This window comes from Myxocyprinus asiaticus, chromosome 46, assembly GCF_019703515.2.
Source record: "Myxocyprinus asiaticus isolate MX2 ecotype Aquarium Trade chromosome 46, UBuf_Myxa_2, whole genome shotgun sequence".
Classification (NCBI taxonomy): domain Eukaryota; kingdom Metazoa; phylum Chordata; class Actinopteri; order Cypriniformes; family Catostomidae; genus Myxocyprinus; species Myxocyprinus asiaticus.
Window position 1 is genome coordinate 14274996 of NC_059389.1, and position 25628 is coordinate 14300623.

General features: G+C 36.4%; 1 protein-coding gene across 2 annotated transcripts; it reads right to left on the bottom strand.

The window, feature by feature from the left end:
* Window positions 1-376: 376 nt before the first annotated feature.
* On the bottom strand, window positions 377-23263 carry kitlga (kit ligand a). Of its 2 annotated transcripts, none has more exons than XM_051690318.1 (10): window positions 22860-23263; window positions 8754-8861; window positions 8042-8098; window positions 7790-7945; window positions 6185-6395; window positions 5573-5608; window positions 4693-4781; window positions 4461-4573; window positions 3748-3805; window positions 377-3554 (listed from the first exon to the last, which is right to left on the bottom strand). In XM_051690318.1, exons 1-9 carry the CDS (start codon window positions 22872-22874, stop codon window positions 3775-3777), a joined length of 816 nt encoding a protein of 271 aa, XP_051546278.1. In that variant the 5' UTR covers window positions 22875-23263; the 3' UTR covers window positions 377-3554; window positions 3748-3774. The 2 variants fall into 2 exon arrangements, with proteins under 2 accessions (XP_051546278.1, XP_051546277.1); XM_051690317.1 differs by having other exon boundaries at window positions 377-3627; window positions 22860-23262.
* Window positions 23264-25628: the final 2365 nt, after the last annotated feature.

A 25628-nucleotide genomic window follows, 5' to 3' on the forward strand; every position in this document is an offset into this window, starting at 1 on the left:
TCATGGTTTTATTAGCTTTAAAGATGAAGTGTGTAATTCCTATGGCACTAGATTAACCAAACAGAATTGCAAAAATGATGATTGTTTCCAAATAGGTTTCCCAGACACTCCCCCCATCTACCAATGGACAGACAAACGGATAGCCCCGCCCCAAACTCACTCCAATGGTTCAGCTGTTGCTATGCCAGCCTGGACACTCAAAGAAACAGAGCAATGTTTTGAAAACACCACTGATTCACAGTGTTTATACTTCGGGGAATCAACCTACTAAATTGGTTTACTCATAGTTGTTTCTGCATATTAAATGGGATAGGGAGAAAAAAAAAAAATCACACACCTCAGCTTTAATGTGAAGTAAACCCACCCAAGCCTCTGCAATGGTGGATACATTTACTTTATTCACATCTCATACATATATTTTCATATATTCATATAAAATACAGAATACAGTAGACTGTCACCCAGACAATGACTGGGCCACAGTTTCTTGTTTACTTTTGGCACCCTGACTGGCTGTGTTCTGCATTCTTGCAAATATGATGCAGGATCCAATTACGGCAGTTGGAACATGCCACATTTTTTAATATATCCTGGTTCAGTTCCCTTGTACGTCCCTCTGATCAGTGCTTTCCGACACTGTGTCAACACTCCCAGTAGATTCAGGGCAGTGGTAGGAATTTCACAGGCTGGTTCATATTGTTTATGGTTTGCATTTAGGGGTTCTTAGACTGATGAAAAAAAAAGGAGGATGCCACATGTACACTTTTTTCACAGCTTTAGCCTGTTTTCACACACAAAAGTCATAAAACTCATGTAGGAATGTTACATACTTTTCAAGTTTACACCAGTGGTTCTCAAACTGCTGGGTCGCAACCATGGACTGCAGGGGAAAAAACAATGTTGAATGCAAATAATAAGCTGCAACTAACCATATTATCATACATAGTTGAAAATAAACATGCTTATCAACTTTTAAAAGGGAAGAGAAAACGCTTTCCATGTCTTCAGTTGACGACGTCAAATTAAACTACGGTATTTTGATGCAAATTCAACTGTCACTTGTAGAAGCCAACATAGACAGGTTGTGTGACATGCCCTCAACAAAAAACTTAAATAAAACATGCAAGGTCAAATAAATTAAATACGGCTTAATTTGCAACAAGGATAAACATAGCTTGTGCTGACCACAATTAGGTAATAATTTTGCATATTATTGGGTCTATGCAGTTATGTTTGAGAAGCAAATTTGGTAGTGTTGGCTCGCCAGTTGATGTTCAGTGTAAAATTCTGAAGCAAAACCAGTTGAGAACCACTGGTTTACACTTTCTTGGGACAGCTTACAGTGTCTTTTCACTGGTATTATTTGTCTTTACACAGAACCTTATCTGGGCACCAACAAAAGCTTTTGTTGTCTAGAGCCAAAGGAAGCTTCACCCATGTATATCTCTATGTAGTCTGAGTGGAACTCCTCAACCAAATTAGCCACAGATTTTTTCTGCTAGCATCAAGAAAGCAAGCCAACATGAATATACGTAAAACAGCACAACATCTAAGCTCACCAAATCGCACACTGTAACATTGCCAACACTGCACTGAACTAAATAAAGAGGGTCTAAAGCATTTCACAGGAAATCTGTGATTGAAAAGCTAATACTTTGTATAATGACATGCTTCACTGAGAGCTTTTTTTTACTCTGATTGTTGGATTAACTGCACACAAAAAAAAAACATTAGAACACTACGTTGAGAGATGTTTCAATGACTGCCAATGTAAATACAGGTTTCTGTAAACATCCACCTTAACCAGGATAAGAGATTATTCACCAAATGTCAGCTTCACATTACAAATCGTAAAGACTGCCCTAACTAAGAAAATTATCTGGGTAAAGAAATTAAAATTACTGAGGCAGACAACAGGTTATTCCCCAAAATACATTATATAGATCATTACAACCAGTTGGTAAAAAGCAGGGTATAAAATAATATATGATCTCCTCTGAGTTTCGTCTCAAAATCATAACCACTTGTCTATAACTGTAGCTATAATAAATCATTATGTATACATATTAAGAGCAAGCAATGTAAGATGTCAAATGTGAACATGCATAAATTGATTCGTACACAGCAGGAGAATGGAACTGGATCATATTATGCCAAAGGGCGGTCTTGCTTTTCTTGGAAAATCATCTGAAATGTCCTAGTGGATTTTTTGAATATAGCTAGTGCAATATCATTATGATATTATCTTTCCATAATAAATATATGGCTGGTTATCCAAGGAAATCTTTACAGGGAGAGCCATGCTATGAAAGGCACAAAAATACAAGAGTAGAAGCATTCATATACGTTTTATATTTCAGTTTGTACTATTTTTATTTGATCCGAAATGAGCGAGATCTTACATATCAGGTGTCTACTTATGTGATGTTAAACTACACTTTTACACTTTTTTTACCCATAAATTAATTAGTAGTTAGCTATAAAACCATCAATGTTTGTGCATAGTTAGGTTGATGTGTATTAACGATTATCAGTTTGCTCTTGCAAGCCAAATTATAGTATGCCATAAAATAATTTTCTTTTATATTAAAATCTATGAGCTATAAAACTTTCTCATAACATTGATAAAAGCTGAATAATCAATAAAATTAGCAGCCACCAGAGGTTTATACTAAATCACTTCAAAAACACTGAAACAGACTTTATAATAATTAAAAAAAAGCCATCAAGTAATGCAAAACTAATTGTATTTATCTTAGGCTGTTTTGAAAGACTACTTTGAGCAGTTGAGAAAAAAATCTTGCTGATTTAATATTTGATATATAGCATAAAAAAACAAATTCACATAAAGGCGTCTATCAAATGAGGAGCTATAATTATAAGGTAGGGTTTATTGTATAAGTACACAAGCAGTTAAGGATTGCGGGATATGTCTTAAGCTTGAGATAATTATGTATTATCTCAATCATTATTTGATGCCATGCAGGTGTCATTTCATATTCAGAAAATAAATAAATTTAAGTCCACACCACCAGTTTATAGTGACAATAAAAACTATTCACAAATTAGATGATACAATCTGAGAATGACTTTACTGATTCAAGCACTCAAAAAAATGGAAAGGCGTCTATCTGGACACCCAGACCAAAGAAAAAGAGAGAAGACAAAGGAACAAAGAATGACAGAAGGAGATGGGCCAGTGCTGATGGAGGTAGTCAGTTCTGCTTTAACTCCTTTTAACTCCTTCTGAACTGCGGCTCCTGCGCTCGAAAATGCAAACTCAATTTCTTGGCTACTTTACATCTCCAGATGAATCCAATGCCATGTCGTTTGCTTTCTGTTTTTCCATCAAATTCCTCCTGCACAGTCTCCTTGCAGTCTCCAAGAGGAGAGGGAAGCGTTAAAGAGCATGAAGAGCAATTCTCAAAAGTTCTCAGAAGAAGGAGCATCCATATCTAGCCCCAAAGAGTTCGGCAGTGGTAAGAGAGGGCATTGGTACTCAAAGAGCAGTTCTTGCATTTCAGGCCAGTATGTGTCCTTCACAGGTAGGCGTTCTGTAAAAGACGTGAGAATCTTTCAGAGATGGTGCTTGCTTGTTTCTGTCCATTGTGCCATCTGAAGGAGCGACTATAATTACGTTGTTAATGAGAAACAAGGTTAGTGTTGGAACTTTCATGAAAATGTAATAGAACTTGCATAAAAACAGATAAAGTTAGTACTTTAAGAACTCATCAAGGTCAATATTACCTGTGTTGATTAAGCTAGGAGCTGGATTTACACTGTCCTGATAATATTTAATCTGTTTCTGCAAAGAAAACAGGAAATGGCTGTTAATCGGCATTAAATTGACCTGATCAGCACAGATTTGAGTACAAAAATAGATTAGTTTTAAAAAGACAAAATTGTACTTAGAGACTCCATTAAATAAAACTTTTTTTGTGGCTGTCATTTAGCATTGAGGCCATCTGGTTTAAGCTGGTCTCCCATCCTGGCCAAGCTGGAACTCAGCTGGTTTACAGACTGACCAAGACTTATGTTTCTGCTTGACAAAAATGGGCTTTTCCCAAACAGTGGGCATTTTCAAACCATTGATATTCCCAACTTTCATTGGATAGTTTAGAAATGCCCATCCTGGTTTGGAAATGCCCACTGATTACTACACTGAGATTCCTTACTTTCACTGGATAGTTTAGAAACGCCCATCCTGGTTTGGAAACACCAATTAATTACTACATTGGGATTCCTTACTTTAATTGGATAGTTTAGAAACGCCCATTGATTAAACCGCCCATTGATTAAACCGCCCATTGATTACCACATTGAGATTACCACATTGAGATTACCACATTGAGATTACCACATTGAGCGCCTATCCTGGTTTGGAAACGGCCATTGATTACTACAAAAACACAGCATACTAAACAGACTGCAGATTAGATTGTGCTGAAAGCCAACATTACTTTTCAGATATCTCCACATCTATTGGGGGTATATTGGCTTCCTCTCCTGAGAAAAGGGCGGGGCCTTCTTCTACCCTCCGTTCAGTTTGGGGGGCATTTCTTCTGGATTTAATCTGCATGACAACAGGAAAAACAAAAGACGAGTCAGGAAATGTACGGAAGCAAAAAAAGTTTACTTCAGTCAATGTCATGCTCTTGAAGGCTAAGTAAGGGCCTTCAAAAATCGACATACCTTCCAGACCAACAGAAACACCACTGCAATTAATGGTATGGCGAGGAGCAACAATAGGCTGCTCTCCACCACTTTGGGAAGGAGGACCCCTAAAGAGAAATGGACACAGACATTGATCGGCCACATTTAATTAGTCTGATGAGACACTTTTATTGTCCAGACAAGGTACAGGGATGAACGGGATAAGATATCTTCCCTTTGAAGCCCTGGGGGCTTAACCTTACAGATACTGTAGTCTGCCAGAGTACTAGTATCTGTTGAGCAATACACTTCAAAAAATCATTTGTTTAACCAGTATTTTTGTAACACTCTTAAAACAGGATAAAATTACCCGAGAAGCAAAACTGTGTAAGATATTACAACTTTTCATTCTAATCAATTAATTCTTTTCAGAGAATATATCTTGAATGAAGATTGTTTTTCTTATCCCATTGGCTAATTGTGTTTTCATATATTTAATGTAAATTTCACAAACTTTTGTTCGATTTATGCTTAAAACAACTTGCAAATGTCAATGTTTTCTAATTTTTCTAACCCCATCAGTAAATTGTTTTTGTATGCCAATAATGTAAATGGGAAAATTATAGTTAATTGAATATATTCTCTTAAAACAAGTAGTTTAAAAAAAAAGTTTTCCCTAGGAATAGAACCCACAACTGTTTTGATAACAGCATGCTCTACAAGTTAATATCATATGCAGTTTTGCTTTTTAAGTAAATTTCTCTTGTTTTATTGATATTTAGATGTTTTTACTGGACAACAAAACAAAATAATGATTAAAAACTTGATTTTTGCCGTGTAAACCCCCAGCCTTGTATTCCTCAAATCAATGTTAAAGTATACAATAATTACGATTGAAGACATTTATATGATATCTCACCTTTTTCTGTATCATCAGGAGAACCATTGCGTCTCTCTAGAGAAAACGAGAAACAAAGAAGCATTAAAAGTCTCCGTTCATTGTTCAACACTTAAAAGTCGGACACAATCTGCTTTTCTTTCTGCCCCCTGAAAGATCTGATCTATCCGCTTTTAGAAAAAAAGAGCTTGTGCTTGGGAAGGTCTGAAGATTGTTCTGTAATCAACATGGCAACAATTGGACTTCGATTCTCCTCTCCCTTTCATGCTGTTCACTAGGGAGCATCTCTTGGTTTTGAAACATGGTTGAGGCTCTGTCATAATAGGGCTGACAAAAACATGTTGCCGCTCTTGTTTTGTCCAGCGGCCCCGTTTGAAAAGGCATAGAAACCACAAACACACACTCATGCACAAGAATTGCAACCAAAGCTCCCACAAGAGATATGATTTAAAAGAGGGTGTTAACATTTAAAACCTCAGTTGCAAATGGGTGGCCTTCCACAAATGGCATTCTGCGGTTTCACAATAGCCTCATTTAAAAAAAAAAAAAAAAGACACAACTCTGCATTTTGTTTCAACATTTCTGCAAAGGTTTGGCATTGACCTTTAAGTTCGGTATTGACATATACCTTACCATTTGCACTATGCTGCGTTGATGTTGTCGATGCTGTTGTGGTTGTTGTAACTGTTATTTTTGTGGTTGTAGGACATGGCGGAGGCTCACAGTCCTCCGCTTCTCTCGACGAATTGGCAGTGTTGAAAAAGTCCTCCACAAATTCAAAATACCTTGCCGTAAGCCACATCTCCTCTATGTAGTGACACTCGAATTCTAGCATTGAATCCTCCTAAAAGAACAAAAAAATAAAAAATAAATAAAATTGTTAATTGATGCGATTTTAAGCTTTTCCTAATGTTTTTGCAAAAGGTTTTTTAGTTAGTTAAGTTTATTTATAAAGTTAGGTTTTTTTTTTTTTACTTTAAAATAACAACAACAAAAACACATTGTTATCCAATAGTGTATACAAAGCATGCAGGATTATTTCATTCAAAAATATTTAATCAATTATTTAGAAATTAAAGGTGATATGTGTAATTTTTTTCTGCTAAAATACTTCCTTCTTAGCTTATGCAGAGACAACTATAAACAAGTTCTCTGTAGGTTGATATTTGCCAAAAAGTGTAAACACTGTTTTGTTTGTTGGGCAACATTGGCTCAACTAATGACATGAGTTTGGGGTGGGGCTATATGTTTGATCAACCAATGGCAGACAGGGGGAGTTTTCGGGAAACCGGTTTGAAAATAATTCTTTTTGACATTCCGTCTGGTGACTCTAGTGGTGCAGAAATTACATTTCACCTTTAAAGGGATACTTCACCCAAAAATGAAATTTCTCTCATTTAGTCACTCTCATGCCATCCCAGATGTTTGTGACTTTCTTTCTTCTGCTGAACACAAACAAATATTTTTAGAAGAATATTTCATCTCTGTTAGTCCATTTAATGCAAGTGAATGGTGACCAGACCTTTGAAGGTCCAAAAAGCACATAAAAGGCAGCATTAAAGTAATCCAGTGGCTAAATACATGTCTTCAGAAGCAATACGATAGGTGTGGGTGAGAAACAGATCAACATTTAAGTAATTTGTTCCTATCAGTCCGTACTTTCACTTTCACATTCTTCTTCTTTTGTTTTTGGCGATTCACATTCTTCATGCATATCATCACCTACTGGTTGGGGCTGGTCAAAGGTAGAGATTTATAGTAAAAATAGGACTTAAATATTTATCTGTTTCTCACCCACACCTATTATATCGCTTCTTAAGACATGGATTTAACCATTAGTCATATGGATTTATTTTATGCTGCCTTTATGTGCTTTTTGGACCTTCAAAGTTCTGGCCACCATTCACTTGCATTGTATGGACCTACAGAGCTGAGAAACTCTTCTAAAAATCTTTGTTTGTGTTCTGCAGAAGAAAGAAAGTCAAACACATCTGGGATGGCATGAGGGTGATTTTGAGAGAATTTTAATTTTTGGGTGAACTATCCCTTTAAGAAAAAAAACTTGCATTAAGATAAGAAACTAGTAAATAATGGCAAAACAGGCCCAAATTGCTGGCCTATTTTTTTGTCACCTTTACAAAAAAAAATTTATATATATATATATATATAGCTTTGGTTTACATTTTTAATTACAAATAATTGCTTATTATCAGTCAACTGGGTTTTAAGGTAACTTACCAAGCCATGTCCAATGTGGTACCGCATCTCTTGCAGTATTTGGACAAAAGTGCCTATATTATCTTTATTGGAGGATATATTTCCAAACTTCTGCCCCAGGCCTTTTAAGCTCACCTCCAAGTGAAATACATTTAGCTTCACCCAGCACATGCCACTCTTGAAGAAAAATGAAAAACAAACAAAATTAACTACATTATCACCTTGTTTACTTTTATTGCCGAGTTATTTTATGAAAATACAATAATAACTCACCACTTCTTTAGGTGTATAACGTACTGTAATCTTGTAGTCTTTTGGGATATTCTGTTTCTAATGAGAGAAAGAAAAAACATAAATAAAAGGCAATTTTATGGGTCAATGTCTAATCATACTAAAAAGCTACACTGGATGTAGTCTTGAATTTCTGAACACGAATGAAGACTCAAGAATGAAAAGTAACCACAATATAAATGAGGAATGAATCTAATTTGATATATAACCTCCTTGTAGGTATTGTTGTATAGTTACGCAACCACAAACAAATATTACATATTTTCTCCAAAAGATTTATATCTTAATCACTGGTTGTCAACCTTTCAACAAATGGCACGCACTGTTATTGGCATTATAATTCATAAATATTTTGCTACAAACAAAGCATTACAGTAAATATTCATGTTAGACCAAAGAAGGCATTTATCACAATACAAGCAAAGTAATGATTTTTGCCTTATCTAAACAACTTGTCAGCAGAAAAGTATACACATACATACATACATATATATATACAGTACTTAACTTTATTATTGTTCTTTGAGCCAAAAATCTGTAGTCTGTCTTTCCAACAATTCCAACATTAAATATATTTCAGCTCTGTTCCCTAGAGAATCACTAAATCAGCCTACAGTATGTTGAGGTCTCTCAAAAACGAACTTGGCAAGGAAACCCTTGCTGATTTACAGGATAAAAATGACCAGTATCTTACCAATAATGAAATTTTTTTGATGTCATCTGTTATTGGATTTCCTATTTCACTGGAATAGGCAGCAACTGTTATGTACAGCAATAAATGGACACAGGTGCATATCCAAATCTGCAAAAACAAAAAGGTAAAAGATCAGATATCTAAAATCTTGAAAAATACAGATTTGGATCAACCCATGTGTATAACTGAATACACTTTTGTTTCCTGGCTGGTAATTTATTATCCCATTGTTTGGGAGACGTATTAGGCGAAACAAAACATTTTTTAGGTTTAAGTGCTATTTTGAGAACAAGTGGGTCTATTTCAATACAATAAATGAGCATTTATATCTAGCAAACTTTCCATTCCTTCTACTGCAACAAAGCTGTGGTTGCCCCATGGTAGCTTAGAGCAAAAGGTTTTGCTCCACTCTTCCCAGACCTCCAATTTGAGCTTGTTGCATAACATGAGGCAGATTTGCTCTTAACCCTGATTACAAGGGCGATCCCACAAAAACAATGCATTAGTCTTGTCGAGAAAATTATGCCAACAATGAAGTGTTGCTCTGAGAGACCTGGGCAGAGGTGAATGGCAGGTACATCAGGCTGTTCAACTGCAAGGTGCTCTGAGATGTAATTGTATAATTACAAAAATGATGCTCTCCAAATTGCATGCCACCAACTTTCTCTTCAAGACCATGTGCTGGAAGGTTACAGCTCTTGATATGAGAAAAAAAATGTATCTTATCAACAGCAATGAATTGTGTCTTGGCATCAAGTTTTACTGAGTCAAACACACGATTGTGCAAGAAAATGCGGCATGTTTCTACCGACAAGCAATTTGTCTGTCCAAACTGAGTGCGAAACTGTTCCACAATGTGACAAAATCACAGACAATAATGAGATATTCAATGTTTAAAGTACTGTTATGTGGAGCAAGATTTTGAACCAATCAAATTTCATGGTGGAAAGGGCTACACAGCGTGACACCACAGAAATAGGAACCAAGTTATCAACAAAATTTTGTGTTGCTAGTTGCGGTCGTGGCTATTTAGGACAAAATCCTACATGGCTTGCTACTTTATCGTATTGCGCCTATATAGGACACGATGTTAAACTTAGCTTAACCATTGGAATAAACAAATGACTAGTCAGTTTGAAGGTACACACTACAGAAAGCACTGACAGAGCGTAGACCGATTAAAAGTGCATACAATTCGAGAAAGATCCATGTCAAATCGTTCCGAAAACACAACTGGACCTGCCTCTCTGAAATTCTCATTGGCCAATGAATGCTTACGTCAGTGTGCGTTGCGAAGTTACAATTTTCTCAACCTTTGGTCGCATGATTGGAGCGTCACTTTTGCAGACCATTGCCCTGTCCCGCTACATCCTTGCAACATACCATCCTCATTGAAATCGGTGGATTGGTAGTATTCTTTGATGTAGCGTAGTCCTAAAGCAAAAGCTACAAGGTTGTAGAGGATAACTGAAGTCTTGATTTCCACTGTCATGAGTAAAGTGTAGAAATGGAAACAATGGAATCCCATTGGCAACAACTGATCAAAGTCATTTTCAAGTGCCCCATGTTTCCATTTAAAGACAAAAATGTCCTTGTTTCCAATCAGTTCTTCCAAAACATATTTTTATGGTTCAATAGTGCATGTTTATTGCATAATAACACAAATAGATTGGTCATATGTAAATCCTTTGTTTTTTATTTAAAAGTATGGAATGCATCTACAGCAAACAAAGAACCTATGTATTATACATGAAAATACCTGGAATTCACTATCCACCTAAAAAAGCAGTTTATGGTTAGCTAGTCTTTCAGGCAACATGACTGGGGACTGCAGTGAATTCTCATGTGTTCATAAATCTGAGACCATCAATGACCCAAATGAGGATTTGTTCAAATCTATCTTCGAAACTACAAATGGAAGCCCAGTGAGTTTTCCATTTGAATTCCCCAAAGACTTTAAAGGGCTTTCTTAATCAATAACAAAAGCCTTCGGTAAGTGTTGTAAACAGGGAAGGAGCGCAGTTGGACCTAACAAGAAACGCCAGTCTGTCTCCTATTTGATCATGTGAACAATTCAAACTCAGTTCTGCTGAAATTCTGCACTGACTGCCGTAAATCAACTAAGGATAAGCTTTTAAACCCAACCACTAACAGGATCAACTGAACAACATGTCGCTTTCCCAAACCGCTAACCACTATTTGCCCACCCCCTTTTCATGGAATGTACATGGAAGAATTCCAAAAGAAGGTTATCAAGTACTTTTACTTGTATCATAAAGGTGAAAGGATGTCAGTTTGTAATGCACACCCTAAATGATCTCCGAAGACAGCGTCAAAGTATAATATATATATGTTTCATCGGCAGCATTACCTGCCAGTGTAGGCTATACTGCCGTTGTTAACAACGTCCAATGATTTGCCATATAATCACTGTTAGTGTCACACTAATGTGAATTAAAGATCTCAACCTTTACTCTGGGTTTTAGCAGCAGAAACAAAAATGTGAACAAGCAAAACTTCATATATCTTAGTCAAGTGTGAAGATATAGGATCTTACCGCAACGTAAAGATATAGTACAGATGGCTGTAGTTAAAAACAAAAAGAAATCCTGACAGTTAGCTTGAAACAACACGTCAAATGAGAATGGTCACTTTCACTTTAGTGGCGCAAAGGAGGCAGACCATTATCTCATTAGAGCTGACCATGGGCTAAATTAATCACAGGCAGAGAGCGAAAGCAAGTTCGCATCAACATGATGTTAAACAGTAACTCTCTCGGCTTCAGAATTAGACAATCAGCAGAGTCATGCACAGTAAACACTTTGATCGTTTGGGTTTATTAACTTTGCACGCTCAGCAGACAGAGCTACGAGCTCATTCTGAACAATGTACCATTCACTATATAATCTCATTAACTAGAAAAGAGGCCAGTGTAACGCCAGAGCCCTAAAAAAAAAAAAAAAAAATCATCTATTTACCATCTGTTTTCCGTAAGAATGGCTTCTTTTCATGTTTTTACAGTCATTACTTTAATAAACGTCATAGTGTGCATCAGTCTAACACTTCAACGATAATCAGAATCGCATTGACAAACATTAGCTATGCTACGCATATATTAGCTATGACACAAATGCTAGCATTTATTGTTTATTGCTAACAAAGCTCAAAGCTTCAGACATGCGTGATAAACAGGACTCTACTTTCTTAGCTTTCATTAAAACAAGTATCTGTGACTGAAAGGCAGATCCACAAAGCAATGTGACCTACATATGCAGTCCAAAGTAGCAAAAGAACAAACATCAGTGACCAGAAACTAGCATAATCGTTTCAGCCTCTGTTATATAGCCAGCGACCAGTATTCACTCAAAAACTACTCAAATCAAATTTGTCTCTGCAAATTGCACTCAGTCTGCCTTTGTCTCTATTCAGGTGCACTTTAAAAACCTCTGGCTAACCAAATAAATACTACAAAAGACGGTATCAGATGTCTTGAAGAATATTTACGCTTTCTCATGTTGCCACACCAACCAACCACCAACCATGACTATACACTAGCTTCTGTGGTAAGTAGTGATGAGAGACAACGTGATTTCCTCGGTGGTATTGGCCTTATTCGGTTATAAATACGGATGTGTAAAACTACATATTTTCAAAATCGACTTGTAAACGAATTAGTTTGGTTTCAGGTTCACCTGACCCCAATCAAACGCGCTTAGGGGGTGATTTGCTTAAGTAGCCTTCTTGCATTCAAAAATGGCTGGATGGAGAGCAACAAAATGGAACAGAACAAAGTGTTCTCGCAACACAAATTTTTAACTTAACACAGTGTCTTAAAAACACAACGCTTGCAGCGGGAACACTAAAAAAAAAAAGCAGTGTGAGATGTCCATTTGAAAGTATATGGCTGTAACGGCGGTGTTGTAAAGGATATGAATTTAAAGACACAACTTTTCCAAGAGAATTTTACAGTGCAAACCATCTAACAGCTAAACCACTGCACATTGCCAGCATGCTAATTAAAGCATCACTGCTAAAAATACCAAAAATATTTTTAGAAATCTTGATAAACTAGTCAACCTCACTAAGCATCCAATCATGACCTATCCCTAGTTAAAAACTTGAAGCAGGCCAAAACATTGGCTGCACAATTGTTCTGCTGTATGCAGCTAAACATCTCAAGATGTATCTACACCAAATAAAAAAAATCAGAAGAGACAAGGCATGCCAAGTCTAACAGATTCTTACTGGTGGTGATATCCAGAAGGCAACATGGATTATACTATGATGTCACTTGGTGAGTGCTTAAATAGAGGGCAACAGGCCACAGGAGTCCAATGAAATGCAATCTGGCCACTCAATAGCTAATTTAGAGGGAATCTATGACTGGGTGGGAGCAAAAACAACAATAGCTTTTGCAATAGCCTTTTCTGGAGGGAGGCCCATTTTTAGATTGTAGTTATGCAAATGGAACCCACCCAAAAACTCTGAGGTAGAGTGAAGAAAGATGAGAAAATCGGTTATGAGACAAAACAGATGCAATGATACGATCATGATATCACAGGCGCCGCGTATCCAAGCACAAAATGAGCCAGGCAGACTAACAGCTTTAAAAAGCTTCTTGAGGTAAAACAATTTCTGCTGTGGAACCACAAAAAATTTGAACACGTAATTTTGAAATATTTGGAAATTAGCGAGGATCATATTATCTATTAGTAGTTTAAACTAAACAGATTTAAATGTTTTTGACATGTTCATTGTACAGAGTGCTCCAATAAAAGCAATTGAATTATTTGCTGGTACAGTGATTTCATTGGGTTCAATTCACTTAAGAAAGAATCCATTACACAGATGGAGTTACCTTTTATTTTTAATGATCATTCACTTTTAAAAATCATTTTATTTGGCATACTGGTAATAGCATTCATTTATATTATTTCATAGCACTGAATGTTGGGCTGGATCAAACAACATGACAAATGTTAATCCTTAATTTCACACCAAGTCATTTATGGAACCATTTTAATACCATTTTATTCACATTAAAATTTTGCTAAATCATGGCTGATTAGGTAGTGCATATTGGACTGAATATGTTAATTGCATTTATCAGTATAAAAATCAACCTTTATTTTTTTTTACATGTTTAGCACGTCAAATCTTCTGGTACATAAAAATCAGACTGAAAAATCATACAATTTCTCTTACATTAAAAATGCCATACATCTTCAGCATAAAACATGAAAATGTTTTAAAATGATATGCATAAGATTCAATGCTTAAAGTCTTCACAAAAACATGGGAACAATTTCCAGAAAAAGTTCAAGATAATTTGGTTTTATCAAACACTAGAGTTGGGGTACTCCAACTTGTCACAGACACAGATGCATTTTTACTCGCACTTAACTCGAGAAATCTTTCCGAGTCCATGGCATTTGTGACGCGTTAAAAAAGAAAGAAAAAAGAATTGAAACAAAAATACAATTACGAAAACGAGAAATAAATAAGTGCATCTCTGCTGTAGCATGCATGCAGGCAATGTACCAAGACAAATTCCTTGTAAGTGCATCTTAGTTGGCCAATAAATTGATTGATTGATTGATTGATTGATGTCATAGCCAGAGTTTCTTTCACCATGTTGAGCACATACTTATACACATACTCATACACAGACAGGCACACTCATCAGTCAACCAACACGCTTGAATGGTACTAGGGAGAACAATGTAGAACATCGATTAATGAGATGGCTGAAATGACTGCCAATGTGAAAAGAAAACATATAAGCTATGTAGCCAACGCACTACAAACTAAAAGGCAGTTTCAGGGGATCTGACAACCAGAAAAATCGCATTCAGCTACAGCCTTCCTCTTAGTGGAAGCGTTTGTGCAGTCAAGGCATTTTTTGTGTCACAGTTTCAGGAGCGGAGGGTGTCATGGCTAATTAAGGACTTCATTGAACCAAGGCACTCACATGTCACTCAACATATCACAAGTAAAATTAGTGTTAATATTAGGCGATTTAGTCTTTTTAGGCGTAATGTATATACACATGTAGGCTTTTATTTATTTAGTCTCTTGTGGTCCACGCAGTGTTGTCAGGTTGAACTTGAAGCCCCATCTTGTAGGTCCATAATAGCTCAATGAATTAACAGTTTGACTTTTTAAATAGCCTAGTCTGTAAGTTGTTATCACTAAAGCAGACAACAGCTGTAAACTGATTCAATAAAACAACACCTTTTTATTATTGATCTACTGCATCCTCAAAGCATTGACAATCTGCAAAAAACGCGTAATTTTCCAGCATATATCAAACATTTAACCATGCACAATAAAATATTAGGATATTAGGGAAATGAAATGTTTTGTTTACAATTTAATTATACTATAGACTATAAAATGTATTATTCAATGGCATAGTTTGTGTATGAAGCTAAACTTCATGTAACGAGTTGAATTTAGTTGGCTATGACATTTTTATTTTTGTTATGCACCGGGTAACAGGTAACTTGTTCACTTTCATGCTTTTTTTATATACATTTAAATTTAACAGGACAATTCTGTTAAATTTAGTCTATGACTCAATATTATTATCCTCCATGTTTTCTGCATTTCAACAAGAGCTCAGTGAAATGTTCTTTGGTTGGTTTTTGAAGATTCCATAATGATTGTAGACTGACATGACCACCACTGCCACTCAAGAAAATATAAAATATTTTTATCTTCGGCGGCACCTGAAGCGAGATGCAGCAAGTAGCTACAGGCTGGAGATCTCCAAATGGGGGATTAATCTCCAAATGAGGATGGGGTTTTCCAGAAGGGGGTGAGGTTACTCCACAGGGGGTTGCGCCAACTCCAAAAGGGGATGTCACTTCCACACACGGTTAGGGTTAGGGAAAGGATTAGGTTAGAGGCTCTCTATATCTTTGCTGCCAGTTTGGACCTCCTGCCCCTTTTAAGAGCTCTGCCTGCAGGTATATCCTTCTAAGGGGGTTGCACGAGCACCCGTGAGCAAAACCGCCGCGATGTGCCGCTTTCCGCGAATGCCACAAATGCTGTCGATTGAGCTTAACTTGTATTAAACCTGGAATATTCCTTTAGAAATATACCATTTATAACGTGTTAGGTCATGTAAATGCCTTTAAACTGTGTTTCTTTTAATGGGGGTAAGATCATAAACAGTTTTAGCAAAAAAAACAATCGGCACACACCTTGACCGGGGTGCCGTTTGCAGTCAAATCGTGAAATGTTACTTCTAAGTGTGTGCTAATTACTATGTTAAATCATTTGTATGTATTTCCCCCAAACCTGCCAGATAGAGACATAAAACAAATCTCAATATAGACTATTTTTTAGATAGGGATAAATTTAGATTAGGTTGTAATGACTCTAACATAGCTGGTCTCTTTTTTTTATATAGGCTACTTTCACCTTAGTCTTCAGCCTATAGCACCTTTCACACATGCAACCAGGTAAACTACAGGAAAATCGTTGGGTTGCCTTTACTGGTAAATGTACCACATGTGCTGTTCACACATGCAATGATCGGTTCTGCTAGTACCATTCACACATCAGCACCAATTGCCATTAAACTCTGTGACATAATTTGCCGGAAATGACATCTACATGGTTGCGCCGGAAATGTAGGCTTCTTTTTTATAAACATGGTGAGGTATTATTTTGTATTTAAATTCTGAACGTCAGTAATGTTGTTGATGTTTAAAAAATTTGGACAAATGTTTACATTTATGCTGTTGCTCGAGACTCAACGACATCCTATGCGACAACTTCAAATAAGACAGCTGAACTACAGAGAACAAAATGCTGTCGCCAGCATCCGAAGGTGGAGACGCCATCTGCGGCTGAAAAGCACAGTAATGTGAATGTATATTGCTACAAAGAGGTCTGCATGTTCCCATATGGAGGCTGGTGATTTTATCGTACATAACTGTTCAATCACTAACTGTTCAAGCTGTAAGGAAATGTCTTCATCTGCTCAGATGTAGAGAAGCACTCCAGTTTTACTATCTGACCAATTTGTTGACCTTTTTCTTACTTCCAATTCACTGGTATTATGGTGCGGAGTAATCGTCATATCCATCATGACCTCGTACGAACTGAAACTGGTATTCTTATGGCTCTGTTCTCACATACCATCAATATGGAAATTTATATGATATGACTTCTCATTAAGGGAAATTGCCAGAGCAAAATGTACCAGTATTTTCAAAAGGGTCGTGTTCACACATGTCCTGTAACCTAAAAATTGAAGTACATTTTCTGGAAAAGCTTATGTTTGAGTGGTGGGGAAAACCAACAAAGTACTGAAATATCAACAGAACCCAGTAAGAAATGTGTTTGAAAGATGTGATTTGTTCATTGAGTGTTGTCTTCATACACTTATAGCATATGCTTTTGTTCTGAAACCTCTGTGAAACTTGTTCAGCAGGATACTAATTATGAGTTACTGATATGAAATGCAAAAGAGGTATGTTTTGTTACTTTTATATTAACACATTAATTTCCTCAGTTGTGAAGGTTAAAATAAGCTTAAACTATTGATTTAATGGCTCAGTATTGAGTTTACAGTTACAATTTTAATTCAGATTCATGAACAGATTCACTCAGACTTGGTCTGTTATGGACTCGGGCTCCTCGGGCTCAGACTCGACTCGACTGGTTAAAGACTATGACTTGACTCGACTAAGGTGGGCTCAGACCAAACACTATTAAATACCTTCCACCATTCAAAGATGTCCCACCTGTAACGCTCCAGAATGGCCCAGTCCAAACCAAGCACACACTGCAACATTAACCACCCACCAGGGTACCTTGTTTCTAAAAGTATTTTTTTCTCACTATTCTTTTAAAACATTCTTCAGTAAAGTATTCTAAGACTTGAACCAAACCAACCAGCTCCAAGATCCAAAAATCACAACATTACATTACATATGATTGAACATTTAAAACATTTGAGTAAAGGACAAAGGTAAAAACATGTACTATGAGGGAAGAATGAAATAAATTAGGCATTTCATTAGCATTTTGAATAATATAATGTAATGAATTTGGGTTTTTGAGTCTTGTAATCAATAACACCACTACTGTCATTAATGCAGTAATACTGCAAGATCCCATATTAATGCATGTTAAGAAGGAAGCTAACCTGCAGAAACTTTTTTGCCTATTTCTATTACAACCTTTTTTTTATTTACTCCTCTGATTGGAATCTGGCTTGAGGATTGTGGATAGTGTTGTACTTAAGCACAGAAAAAAATCACATTTACTTATAGCTTCTATAGAAGCATATACCACCCCTTTAAGGGATAGTTCACCCACAAAAGAAAAATGTGTCATCATTTTCTCACCCTCAATTTGTTTCAAACCTTTATGAGTTTCTTTTATCCATGGAACACAAAAGGAGATGATATTAGTAGTATTCAAGTCTCAGACACTATCCACTAACACACTTACAACAAAAGAAAGTCATATGGGTTTGCAGCAACATAACGGTGAGGAAATCATGACATAATTTAATTTTTTGGGTAAACTAACCCTTTAACAACCCCAGAACTCCTAAAAGGTCAGTCTAGAACAGTGTTGTCACTAAATGTCTGCCCCTTTATGCTTTTTTTACATCCAAAACGATACTGTATTGAGGTCTATAGCAATATAATCACACAGGAAGTCGGAATGTTGCTTCCAAATATTCCAGTACCCTGACATCGGCCCCTTTATGCCAAGTTCCTGACACTCGCCATCTCCCATCAGACATTTTTGCATAGTTTCTAGCATGTTTACCTTCCTCTGTTGTGTGAATGGAAGCGTGTTGCATCAGCTGTGTGGGAGATCAGGATTCTCTTCCCACATTGAAACCAGTAATAATTGCGTTCACAAAATCAGTGATGAGCGCGAGGTGCAGTTTTCCCTCTAAGAATACATTTTTACTCCACTTATGGTAAGGTTGGGGTTTGGGGGTAGAGTTTATAAAATATGCATTCCTCTTTACAATAATACATCCTTTACAGCTTAAAAAAAAAAAAAAAAAAAAAAAAAAACCTCACTCTACAATTTGCTTTTGGAGCCCCTCTGCAGTTGTTTCATCCGGAAACGAGCTCATGTGCCCTTAAGTTCAAAAACACTTCCTGCTTTGGCCACTGGGTGCAGACAGCGTTTTCCTCAAGATACTACTTCGAAATTCACTGTGAGATCAGTCTGTCTATTCAATACCCACCTACATCTGCAATAGTTAACTATTTGTGGTGACTTCACAGTTGAGGTGCTAATACTATGTACATATTACATACTAATAGTGGTTAAATGTGCCAATCACATTTGTTTGGATGATACACACCATGCACATAAATTACATCTGTAAGGTGATAGAGGCAGTTTACCCAAATTTGTGCAACACTTTACTATAAAGGAATTTTCCATGGGGGACACTTTGTTCAGCTCATCCTTCATGTGGACATGCATTTGTAATGCAAGAACCTACCAACAAATTAGGGGTGGGCGAAATGACCAAAATGTAATATCACGATATGAGTAATTTTATATCACGATAATGATATATATATATATATATATATCAGTCCCGTTCTATGGAGATTTTGTTCTCCATTTGGGGTTTTCCTGGGTCAAATATAATTGAGTAGCATGAGTGATCCCGCTCTGAGCTCTCCTGTCTCTGGAGCACAAATATCAGAAAGCCTGCTGGATTTGCGTGCACTTCGGAACTCTAGAGACAGTCGTGTGAAGAATTCATGTCAGATGAGAAGCATATTTAGCAGTTTTAAAGTGCCAAACGTGCGATAAACATAAAATTTGCTTGGGCGACCGCAGAAATATTTTCAATGCCGGAAAAACCCTGTCCATGTTTCTTAAATTCTCTCATTCCCACGTGAAGCCCTACCAACTGATAGATAAGTGTTTTTATGCTTAGTGTACTTCCTCATAGTCATGCAATCTGTCAGTAACATATTTTTGCATTTAGGCTTGGCGTCTCACATAATTCAGCCTCAGTTTTGACAAAGAGGCCAGTAAATGTTACAGATGATTGCAATAAAGATTTTTTCACATACTAGGTTTGGTTTGCTAACAGCAGCCACACAATACTATGAAATGAGTCCTGTCAATATAAAGCTCATGTATCAAATTCCTTTCAACATGTTAACCACCAAATCAAATGACTCATTCTTAATCAGAAATCAAAGCTGAGAGTAAACATAGCTTCCCTCTACTTGTTTGCCAATGATTAACTGTACTTTGTGTAAGGTTACAAGTGATAATGCATCAAGAAAGCAATGAGATTTCTAATATAGTGGAAGGTGTGTCCTAGTCAATGGTTTGAAAAATGCATTTGCCAGAACATTGATTTTAAAAATGTGTGATGCTCCTGCCTATATTTTCAGTCCAATTCAAACCCTGGAAATACTAAATTGTACTCTGTGGAATTTCTTAGACCTCAAGATGCTGCAGGTTAGACCAAAAAGATACAATTTAAGCCTCAAAACAATCTAAAAAATGAGATTCAAAACCACTTAATGGACTCTGGTTATGAATGAACTCTTAAATCTGATCTTGTGGAGTAAACCTCCAAAAGCATTAGTTGTCATCAAATTCTTTTTAAAGGTTGATGTTTAAGTAGGGCTGGGCGATATATCGAATATTAACGATTTGATCGAGATAATTTTGCTGATGATGTAAAATTGACCAATATCGTGAATATCGCGATGATTTTAACGTGCTTTCATTTGTCCATTAAATTCCATTCAGAGCGCATCAGTAGACTAATTTAACGATCCTTCAGGGCTACACAATTAATCAAAATAACATCAACATGGCGAGTTGGTCATATGTGTTTATTAATCCAAAAAAAGCTGTGATTTAAAGACAGATAAACATGGTCTGTGTGTGATTCAGAACAAACCACGTGCACGCGCATGGCGGCGCTCTCAGATCAGTTCACTGCATTGTGAAATCAAAAGTAATGCAGGTTCAAGCATTCACGCACTTCCAAACATTAGTAACAGTAACAAGCTATTATAAAAAAATCTACAAAAGTGGCACAGAATAACAGAAAAGGAGGAGATTACAGCGTTTCAGGAAATGCAGAACTTTGTAAAATGTCAAATACACATTTGTCTTTGCTGTGTCGAAATAAAAGCTCCTCGTGATGTTGAAATAAATACGACAGTACTGTCAGTGTCAAAATAAAAGCCCATAGGTGAAGATGAAGTAAACAGGACAGAAATATATTACTTTTGTATAATGCAAATTTAATAATCAGAATAATAATTATAATTATAATAATCATCCTGATGTGTCCCACAGTAATAATTTAGTATTATGCAATGTTCAACTGGAGTTTCAAAAATAAGTCAGTGAAGTAGCTTTGCACAGTAAAAACATTTGAAAAACATCATTGCGTATGAAATATAAATATAAAGTGCATATCAGTGAAAATTATTGAATTTCATTCTCCTCTGAGTTTATTTAATGAAAAACGAATTATTATATTTTTATTTAATGTCTTTAAAATATTTAATCTACTTGGCTACAATGGCTGTTTGGATGAAATGATGGTAACTCTGATAAAAAACAAACATAAAAAAAAAAAAAACATAATTATCGAGATATATATCGAATATCGTCAATAAGCTGAAAAATATCGAGATACAATTTTTAAAGACATATCGCCCAGCCCTTGCTGAAAGTTATTGTTGTGCGTTGTGACATGCTAAAATCCATTTTAAACAGCATTTTTCTATTATTTTTTAATATAATTATTAAGCATGCAGAATTCATGGCCTCATATTAACGAGAAACTACTTGGAATATTTGTACCTTTATAAATTCACATCGCAAGTTCATTTTAAATGATCTAGTGAAGGCAAAAAGACGATTGAAAATGCTGACCAATCACAGCACCTAAAATACACACATTCTCTTTCACATTCATATAATTTGAACCCAAAATCTTGGTGTTGATCAAAAAGCTCATGGCCACATATCACCCTAAAACCGTCGTACTCGCAGCAAGAGGTAAGACAAATTCCCAGCATAGCAAAGAGAGTGCAAGGTGAATAACTTATGATCTCATACATGCATTTAAAGCGTTCTTGCTAACAAATGTTCTTCAGCTGGACCTAGTAATGATTATAATCTTCATTTAACCCTGTCAAGTGTACCGTATGTGAAACACAAACGCAATGGTATACTTACAATACTTTAGTTAAAGGCAGGGAGGGGAAATGTTCACTGATGATGTTATAAAGGCTGTGCGTCCTTTGCATTTCATTTGGGCGAGTAAATGTTTCCCAGCAGTCAGTGAAATGAAAACCATTTTCCACTGGCTTATATTCAGTTGTACAGCATGTCTAAGACAGTAAATACACCGTATCTAAGAAAATAGAGCCAGTGCCATCTAAATTGCAATGCATCTGCCAGCAACCCGCATCTATACCTTAATAGCACGTATACACGTCCAAAGGTTGCGCAGTGTTATCAGTGAAATTGTACTTTTATCTGGGCTTTTCTTCCATTGATCATGATTGTTTTATTGGTCATATGATCCACATATGTCCTTGTGCAGGAAACATACAATGTTGATATGTTATGCATCAATAAAAGACATTTGATTACGCAGAATATGTTAGTGAATGTTTGATCAAATCGAATCATTATGTCTCACGGCTAGCTGTGTCCTCTGTGAAATTGCTTCAGCAAGACCAACATGAGTCGGACGTAATCAAGGTTGGTGGAAAATAGAAAAAAGATCAAAGCGGTTTTTGGTGGCACTTCATCGATTGTCGTAAATAAGCAATTATGTGGTCGATCAACGCCCCTTTTCAATGTCTAAAATCGTTATCTACTAAAAAGTGAGTGCTCAATTGCGCGCGTATTTGGCATCTTAAAATTCTTAAAAGCTCAACGCGAAAAATTCTGAAAGTATGCCGAAACTAAATTTTTAATATAAAAATACGCGAATATTGTACAGTTATGTTAGCATTGTCTGCAGAGAGCACATCGTTGCAACAACGAAAAACAAACGCAAATCGCATACACACTAAATGAATCGCGTCAATGCAAAAGCCGTTTACTTACGTTTGACTTCTTCATATGGAACGAGAGGAGTAACTCCAATGTGCGCGAAACCCTATTTTATCTTACTTCGGCGTGCAGGGAAAGGGTTCTCTTCATCCCGATGGTACATATCCAAAATCATCATAAAGTAGAATCCAAGTCGGGAGGGAAAGAAAGTCACCTAAATTTGTGTAAAGATGGTAAGTATCCAGGTAGACGCTTCATAACGCTCGGCGGAGGAAAGGAAGGCTGGAGGAAGAATCCAGAGTTTTTTCAACAGCAAAGCCTTTTTATCGTGTGACTTCAGCGCACTCCCGCCCACCCCGGTTCTCTCGATCGTCTACTGCCCCGGGTCTCACTTTGTAGATTTCACAATCACCATCCAAACTTCCAAGCAGGATTTATTTGATGTTGATACTGCTAATCTTTGCAGGATGGTGTCGCTTGTTTAAGGCGCGTCTGTAAATAGTTTGTAAGATCATTTTTCTTCTGGAAAGTCACTGGCACGGGACTGTTCTCGCCTGGTGGCATATGGACTTTGCTGGTTGGCAACCTGGCATCATTGCGGAAAAACGCTCCGTTTGTGGGTGTGCTGTGGGGGATCTTATTAACGTACAAACCACATAATCTAAACAGCCTAACTTCAAATAAAACCCTCGATTTTGGATTTTGACCATATGCTGTAGCCTATGCTATACCCTAACCCTAACCGTATGCAACTGTAATTAATGCAACCATACAGTTGATCATTCATTTAACAACATTTTGAGTGCAACAGTTTATATATAGATGGCCCTGCCTCGTCTTTACACCAAGCCCTTTTGTTTCTTTCAGACTGCACATATTTGACTATAATCAAATTAATGTTCATAACACATGTGTTTCGCTTTTGTGTCAGATGTGTTTGGAGAGTTTGACAGATCTGGTAAGACTAAACACTGAGGTAAACAGTGACATCTACAGCAGTAGCAGTATGCTGCTCTGTCTCTGAGACTCAAATAGATGTGATGCTTAATTCTTGCAAATGGTTTTTGTTCAGTTTAAGTTTCTAAACTCTTAAAGAAAGCTCATTAAATAGTTGAATGTCAAAGAGGACATGTGGTGAGCAGCTGTCTGTAAGTATACCCGTCTGAAATTAGCAGAAAACGCTGGCTGTGCTTTGTATACTGGTGTACACAGTTCAGTGTTGTTATTAGGAACTGTTTAGAGAGGCACAGAGATTCTGCTCACAAGATGTTTCTTTGTGAGTTACAGTACATGTGTGTACCACCTTCTATTCACCACCATTCATATAACTGACTCGTTTTGCCAAAGAAAATCTGTCCATATAAAAAAAGAATATAAACATGTCAGCAGGGACATGCACAGGGGTGTGGCTACAGTGACCATAGCCACTGGCTCTTTGCCCATAAGGGCTGGGGTGCCCCTCTGGGTGAAAAAACAAAACAAAACAAAAAAACATTTACATTTATTCATTTATGAAAAGACTTACACATCTGAAAAAAATATTGGAGATTGTTTTGTGGTGATTTAGCATATATACATTTTTACTGTTTGTTTTGTACTGGTGTAAAATGGCTATGTTTGTTAATCTGATATCCAGACCTTTATTATTATTTAAAAACAGTGACATATTTCTCTCTTTGCATTTAAAATGTTTAAATAATGCCATAATATTTTTTTCTTCAGTTATAACTACCTTTATTCCCCTTAAACAAGCCATCAAATATAAACATGTCTCTTTAAGCTGAAGAACATTATGCGCTGCAAAATTTATTACTTTTTGATTAAAGATTACAAGTACAAAAATTGGTTTAAAAACAAAAATATGGATGAATCAGTCACAATAACACCAGTACATGCATTAAGAAAATAAATTGAGTCATTGAGTCTGTCCTGTGTACATCTATAATTGTCTGGTTTGGTTCAGCCACCAAATCAGGCAGAAGGAAACTACAACGGACAGTCAGGACTGCTGAGAGGATTATCGGTGCCCCCCTGCCCACCCTCCAAGACCCGTACGTCTACAGAGTAAGGAAACATGCAGGTAGAATCACTCTGGACCTCACACATCCTGCCCACTCCCTTTTTGAACTGTTGCCCTCTGGCCGGCGCTACAGAGCACTCAGCGCCAGGACAACAGTTTTTACCCTCAGGCCATTTTCCTCATGAACAATTAAACTGCCTTCAGGACTCCCATAGTGCGATAATGTATAAATATGTCATGTACAATACATATGTAAATTCACTCATATTTAATTCAATAACTGTCCACATATGTGTTGTGAAATTGAAATAATACCAGACTATAGAAAATCAGATTTTTTTTTTCATCAAATTGCTTATTATGTTTCTAGGAGTGTCAATTATTCGTTACAGACATTACAGCAGATGTTTTTTTTGTTTTTTTTTTGTAAAGCTGCTTTGGAACAATGTGTATTGGGAAAAGCACATATAAAATCTATACAAACAAACAACCCGATCTCATGAAAATTCATACATACCGAGTTGGCTATTTCATATGATTTTGTATGATTTTGTTCGTATGAATTCATATGATTTCATGACATGCAAATGCCCGTTTGTGTAATGCGGAAGTAAATTATTTGACTTGATTTGACTTTTATGTTACGATGTTTTTTTTTCTACTTTGGCAACAAAATCTCAATGTTCTCTCTTTGCAGTGTCAAACAAACAATTTTACCAATTCGAAATTAACATAATGAATTCTGATACAAGTAACGGTCAGCATTGTCCAATCACTGCCAAACATGTTTAAATAAAATTATA